The following is a 7,582-nucleotide window of genomic DNA, read 5'->3' as shown; positions in this document are numbered from 1 at the left end:
TTTGTGACGACTCTTCATCTTTAGGGAGTCTGCAGGTATTGGTAACACAAACAGGACAGGTGTGATGTCAACAGGTAAACACAAACAGGACAGGTGTGATGTCAACAGGTAAGCAGAAACAGGACAGGTGTGATGTCAACAGGTAAACACAAACAGGACAGGTGTGATGTCAACAGGTATTGGAAACACAAACAGGACAGGTGTGATGTCAACAGGTAAACACAAACAGGACAGGTGTGATGTCAACAGGTAAACACAAACAGGACAGGTGTGATTTCAACAGGTATTGATAACACAAACAGGACAGGTGTGATGTCAACAGGTAAACACAAACAGGACAGGTGTGATGTCAACAGGTAAACACAAACAGGACAGGTGTGATGTCAACAGGTAAACACAAACAGGACAGGTGTGATGTCAACAGGTAAACACAAACAGGACAGGTGTGATGTCAACAGGTATTGATAACACAAACAGGACAGGTGTGATGTCAACAGGTATTGATAACACAAACAGGACAGGTGTGATGTCAACAGGTAAACACAAACAGGACAGGTGTGATGTCAACAGGTAAACACAAACAGGACAGGTGTGATGTCAACAGGTATTGATAACACAAACAGGACAGGTGTGATGTCAACAGGTAAACACAAACAGGACAGGTGTGATGTCAACAGGTAAACACAAACAGGACAGGTGTGATGTCAACAGGTATTGATAACACAAACAGGACAGGTGTGATGTCAACAGGTAAACACAAACAGGACAGGTGTGATGTCAACAGGTATTGGTAACACAAACAGGACAGGTGTGATGTCAACAGGTATTGATAACACAAACAGGACAGGTGTGATGTCAACAGGTAAACACAAACAGGACAGGTGTGATGTCAACAGGTATTGGTAACACAAACAGGACAGGTGTGATGTCAACAGGTATTGGTAACACAAACAGGACAGGTGTGATGTCAACAGGTAAACACAAACAGGACAGGTGTGATGTCAACAGGTAAACACAAACAGGACAGGTGTGATGTCAACAGGTAAACACAAACAGGACAGGTGTGATGTCAACAAGTAAACACAAACAGGACAGGTGTGATGTCAACAGGTATTGATAACACAAACAGGACAGGTGTGATGTCAACAGGTATTGATTCTCACATTATGGATCATATAGTAAATAAAAAAATAAATCAGACGTAGATCTTGGAGGTTAGAATGAGAGTTTGTGCCTTGTGAGAAATGTCATTAATGTGAATGATGTGCGGATATACGTGTAATCACTTTGTTAAATAATAGTATATGTTTCTGGGGTTATAGTCCATATCTAAAATAAGCTGGTAAACACACACACAGATGCAAACGTAGAAATAGAGTGCATAGATTCTTATTTTAACTACACGATCTATTTCTCACGGTAGAAGACAATGACTCAGCTTGGACGTGTTACATCTCAGTGACATGATGCTGCATTATTAACAAACAGTAGAGGTTTATCCACAAGTATCTGGTCTGCTGATTGATGCATAAAAAGCTCCTTCAAAGTCTCTGCTGTTGCATGACAACAGTCCAAAGCTGCCAGAGACTGTTCTGCAGCTGGTTTTAGGAAACGCTTCTCTCTCCAGAGCTTCTCACCTGGACGAGAATCTGCACCTTTAAATCCTTCAAAATGACCAACATGGATTTGGTGGTTTTTCTCACAGTGACTCGCCGTCGCAGCAGCTTCAGATTAACCGGAGTCTCTGATTGGCACAAAGCCAAGCACCCCAAATGTACGGTAAAATCCTCCCGATCGCACATCGTGTCGCGGACGGACCGAGGCAAACTGGGTGAAGAATAACAAAAAGAATAACTCAAATAAACCAGAAGTAGTGAGAGGCTGCAGCGATCTGCTTTGTCCGAGGTGGCATAGCTACAAACATCCTTCAATGAGTAATGTGCGTCTGCCCACGAAAGGATCATTAGCATATTCATTACTCACCAAGTGTTGCCGCCTGTGAAAGAGGCTAGCTTTAGCGTAGCATGCGAAGCAGATCGGTGGCTTTTTTTCTACGATTTTTACATTTTTGCTCAAAATTAACTTTTTCTTCACAGCATTTTGAACTTTTCTTAGATTTCCCCAACAATTATTTATCAGACCTATATACCTATTAGATAAAATAAATAAATCAGGATTCTTAATATTCTCTCAGATTTCTGACTTTTTTTATTTAATTTACGGTTTCCTTAGATTTCTGGATTTTTGCTTCAAAATGTACTTTTTTCTAAGAATTTTGACTTTTTTTCAGAATTTACTTATTTCTCAGATTTCTGACATCTTTCAAATGTTTTTCACAAAATTGTACTTTTTTCTAAGATTGGACTTCTTTATTCAGAATTAATTTTTTAAATGATTACTTTTTTCTCAGAAATCTGACTTTTCCCTAAGTTCTTTGAACACTTCCAGGATCCCAAGAGGCTTGTAGTTAGCGTAGCATGCTCAGCAGAACGGTGTTTGAGCACAAATGCAAATTATAAATGTTAAAATCACTTCGAGGTCCTTCACCTTTTGCAAAAGCATCAACATTTCTTCATAAAGCTCCTTCGGCTTGCTGTTGCCGTCCAGTGGATTTTAGATGATTTAATAATGGTTTGAAATGTTTATGCTGGGATTCGTCACTTCTTCTCAAACGCGAGCACTTTCAATATAGTTTTGCTGATAAGTTCACCTCAAAATAACAGATTCAGCCTGTGTGCATGTGTCCTTAACAATACACCCATTATGAAAACTGTTGGCGAGGATTGGTGATGTGTCCCTTCGTCTCACCCTCTAGTTAACCACCTCTATAATCAAGTTCTGATCAAGTACTTCTGTCTCCCCAATTTCCTTCACTTATCTTCAACTTCTCTACACCTTCCGGAGTCTTTAATCACCGGGGACGCAGGTGAGATTTCTTCAGGACGGCACACTTGGTGAGTCTTTAAATTAGAATCTAAACGATCGCTTTGCGGGTTCCCTCTAACTCTAAATGTCTGCGTAGCTGGACTCCTGGTTGTGGATCTTTGAGGAGCTGGGCACCTTCCAGGGTCCCGGGGAGATGGTGGGGGTCTTCTTATTGACCCCATTGCACCCTGGATCATTAATGCTGCTGCTACTGGATCCTCGGGGTTCTTTCTTCACCTCCTCCTCCTTCTCCTTCGTTCTCCTCCTGCCGAGGGTCCCGTCAACGTCAGACTTTCCGATCCCCGGCTCCTCCTGGTTCTTGGAGGTCTTCCTGGGGCTCGAGGAGTGATGATGATGATGGTCCCTCTGACCCTTCCTCATGTCCTTCCTCACGTCCTTCCTCATGTCCTCCAGAGACCCGCTGTGTTCCCTCTCCGTCTTCCTGGGGCTGTGCGATCTGGATCTGTTTTCCTCTGAGGTTTTGGGGGAAGACGGGGATATTTCTGAGGTAGAGAGGGAGGAGGAGGACGGACCCTCAGAGAGTCGGAGGGGAGCGGCTACTTTGTCCTTCGAACCTGAGGGGACGAGCAACAGGAAGTGAGAAACAAGGTGTGATGCTAATGCTACGCTAACACAACGAGCAACAGGAAGTGAGAAACAAGGTGTGATGCTAATGCTACGCTAACACAACGAGCAACAGGAAGTGAGAAACAAGGTGTGATGCTAATGCTACGCTAACACAACGAGCAACAGGAAGTGATCAACAAGGTGTAATGCTAATGCTACGCTAACACAACGAGCAACAGGAAGTGATCAACAAGGTGTGATGCTAATGCTACGCTAACACAACGAGCAACAGGAAGTGAGATACAAGGTGTGATGCTAATGCTACGCTAACACAACGAGCAACAGGGTGTGATGCTAATGCTACGCTAACACAACGAGCAACAGGAAGTGAGATACAAGGTGTGATGCTAATGCTACGCTAACACAACGAGCAACAGGAAGTGAGAAACAAGGTGTGATGCTAATGCTACGCTAACACAACGAGCAACAGGAAGTAAGAAACAAGGTGTGATGCTAATGCTACGCTAACACAACGAGCAACAGGAAGTGAGAAACAAGGTGTGATGCTAATGCTACGCTAACACAACGAGCAACAGGAAGTGAGAAACAAGGTGTGATGCTAATGCTACTCTAACACAACGAGCAACAGGAAGTGAGAAACAAGGTGTGAGGCTAATGCTACGCTAACACAACAAGCAACAGGAAGTGAGAAACGAGGTGTGATGCTAATGCTACGCTAACACAACGAGCAACAGGAAGTGAGAAACAAGGTGTGATGCTAATTCTACGCTAAAACAACGAGCAACAGGAAGTGAGAAACAAGGTGTGATGCTAATGCTACGCTAACACAACGAACAACAGGAAGTGAGAAACAAGGTGTGATGCTAATGCTACGCTAACACAACGAGCAACAGGAAGTGAGAAACAAGGTGTGATGCTAATGCTACGCTAACACAACGAGCAACAGGAAGTGAGAAACAAGGTGTGATGCTAATGCTACGCTAATACAACGAGCAACAGGAAGTGAGAAAGAAGGTGTGATGCTAATGCTACTCTAACACAACGAGCAACAGGAAGTGAGAAACAAGGTGTGATGCTAATGCTACGCTAACACAACGAGCAACAGGAAGTGAGAAACAAGGTGTGAGGCTAATGCTACGCTAACACAACGAGCAACAGGAAGTAAGAAACAAGGTGTGATGCTAATGCTACGCTAACACAAAGAGCAACAGGAAGTGAGAAAGAAGGTGTGATGCTAATGCTACGCTAAGACAAAGAGCAACAGGAAGTGAGAAAGAAGGTGTGATGCTAATGCTACGCTAACACAACGAGCAACAGGAAGTGAGAAACAAGGTGTGATGCTAATGCTACACTAACACAACGAGCAACAGGAAGTGAGAAACAAGGTGTGATGCTAATGCTACGCTAACACAACGAGCAACAGGAAGTGAGAAACAAGGTGTGAGGCTAATGCTACTCTAACACAACGAGCAACAGGAAGTGAGAAACAAGGTGTGATGCTAATTCTACGCTAACACAACGAGCAACAGGAAGTGAGAAACAAGGTGTGATGCTGATGCTACGCTAACACAACGAGCAACAGGAAGTGAGAAACAAGGTGTGATGCTAATGCTACGCTAACACAACGAGCAACAGGAAGTGAGAAACAAGGTGTGATGCTGATGCTACGCTAACACAACGAGCAACAGGAAGTGAGAAACAAGGTGTGATGCTAATTCTACGCTAACACAACGAGCAACAGGAAGTGAGAAACAAGGTGTGATGCTGATGCTACGCTAACACAACGAGCAACAGGAAGTGAGAAACAAGGTGTGATGCTAATGCTACGCTAACACAACGAGCAACAGGAAGTGAGAAACAAGGTGTGATGCTGATGCTACGCTAACACAACGAGCAACAGGAAGTGAGAAACAAGGTGTGATGCTAATGCTACGCTAACACAACGAGCAACAGGAAGTGAGAAACAAGGTGTGATGCTAATGCTACGCTAACACAACGAGCAACAGGAAGTGAGAAACAAGGTGTGATGCTGATGCTACGCTAATACAACGAGCAACAGGAAGTAAGAAACAAGGTGTGATGCTAATGCTACGCTAACACAACGAGCAACAGGAAGTGAGAAACAAGGTGTGATGCTAATGATACGCTAACACAACGAGCAACAGGAAGTGAGAAACAAGGTGTGATGCTAATTCTACGCTAACACAACGAGCAACAGGAAGTGAGAAACAAGGTGTGATGCTAATGCTACGCTAAAACAACGAGCAACAGGAAGTGAGAAACAAGGTGTGATGCTAATGCTACGCTAACACAACGAGCAACAGGAAGTGAGAAACAAGGTGTGATGCTAATGATACGCTAAAACAACGAGCAACAGGAAGTGAGAAGCAAGGTGTGATGCTAATGCTACGCTAACACAACGAGCAACAGGAAGTGAGAAACAAGGTGTGATGCTAATGCTACGCTAACACAACGAGCAACAGGAAGTAAGAAACAAGGTGTGATGCTAATTCTACGCTAACACAACGAGCAACAGGAAGTGAGAAACAAGGTGTGATGCTAATGCTACGCTAACACAACGAGCAACAGGAAGTGAGAAACAAGGTGTGATGTTAATGCTACGCTAACACAACGAGCAACAGGAAGTGAGAAACAAGGTGTGATGCTAATGCTACGCTAACACAACGAGCAACAGGAAGTGAGAAACAAGGTGTGATGCTAATGCTACGCTAACACAACGAGCAACAGGAAGTGAGAAACAAGGTGTGATGCTAATGCTACGCTAACACAGCGAGCAACAGGAAGTGAGAAACAAGGTGTGATGCTAATGCTACGCTAACACAACGAGCAACAGGAAGCGAGAAACAAGGTGTGATGCTAATGCTACGCTAACACAACGAGCAACAGGAAGTGAGAAACAAGGTGTGATGCTAATGCTACGCTAACACAACGAGCAACAGGAAGTGAGAAACAAGGTGTGATGCTAATGCTACGCTAACACAACGAGCAACAGGAAGTGAGAAACAAGGTGTGATGCTAATGCTACGCTAACACAACGAGCAACAGGAAGTGAGAAACAAGGTGTGATGCTAATGCTACGCTAACACAATGAGCAACAGGAAGTAAGAAACAAGGTGTGATGCTAATGCTACGCTAACACAACGAGCAACAGGAAGTGAGAAACAAGGTGTGATGCTAATGCTACGCTAACACAACGAGCAACAGGAAGTGAGAAACAAGGTGTGATGCTAATGCTACGCTAACACAACGAGCAACAGGAAGTGAGAAACAAGGTGTGATGCTAATGCTACGCTAACACAACGAGCAACAGGAAGTGAGAAACAAGGTGTGATGCTAATGCTACGCTAACACAACGAGCAACAGGAAGTAAGCAACAAGTAGTGATGCTAATGCTACGCTAACACAACGAGCAACAGGAAGTGAGAAACAAGGTGTGATGCTAATGCTACGCTAACACAATGAGCAACAGGAAGTGAGAAACAAGGTGTGATGCTAATGCTACGCTAACACAACGAGCAACAGGAAGTGAGAAACAAGGTGTGATGCTAATGCTACGCTAACACAACGAGCAACAGGAAGTGAGAAACAAGGTGTGATGCTAATGCTACGCTAACACAACGAGCAACAGGAAGTGAGAAACAAGGTGTGATGCTAATGCTACGCTAACACAACGAGCAACAGGAAGTGAGAAACAAGGTGTGATGCTAATGCTACGCTAACACAACGAGCAACAGGAAGTAAGAAACAAGGTGTGATGCTAATGCTACGCTAACACAAGCACCTGAAGGACAGAACCCTGATATTCTGCAGACTCTCTGTAATGAACCCTCTGTAATGTCTGCCATGTTTCAGATCTGTATGACCCCACACTGACGGTTCAATCCCCCCCGAGTAGATGAGAGATGCACAGCAGGACTGAAGCAGCAGAGAGAGAAGAAGAGGGATGAGTTTATGGAGAAGCTGGAACGAGCTTCAGAGAAATCCATTTCTAGAAGCTGATGCGAGTGAACACACACACACATCCGTTTGTGATTCAGATCAGGTGTGT

The 7,582-nt window shown here is 44.0% G+C and overlaps 1 protein-coding gene across 1 annotated transcript in view; it reads right to left on the bottom strand.

Moving 5' to 3' along the window:
- Positions 1-784: 784 nt before the first annotated feature.
- The window catches only part of LOC307037638 (membrane-associated guanylate kinase, WW and PDZ domain-containing protein 3-like), an 89,676-nt gene continuing 82,878 nt past the window's right edge, over positions 785-7,582 (bottom strand). The window contains 1 exon segment of the mRNA XM_079678686.1: positions 785-3,500. Within this exon segment, the coding sequence (XP_079534812.1) occupies positions 3,007-3,500 (494 nt within the window). The 3' untranslated portion in view covers positions 785-3,006.

The sequence above is a fragment of the Notothenia rossii genome (assembly GCF_949606895.1).
Source record: "Notothenia rossii genome assembly, chromosome: 4".
NCBI classification, from domain to species: Eukaryota; Metazoa; Chordata; class Actinopteri; order Perciformes; family Nototheniidae; genus Notothenia; species Notothenia rossii.
Note: the sequence above shows the minus strand (reverse complement) of the source record. Positions and strands in the feature narration are given on the sequence as shown.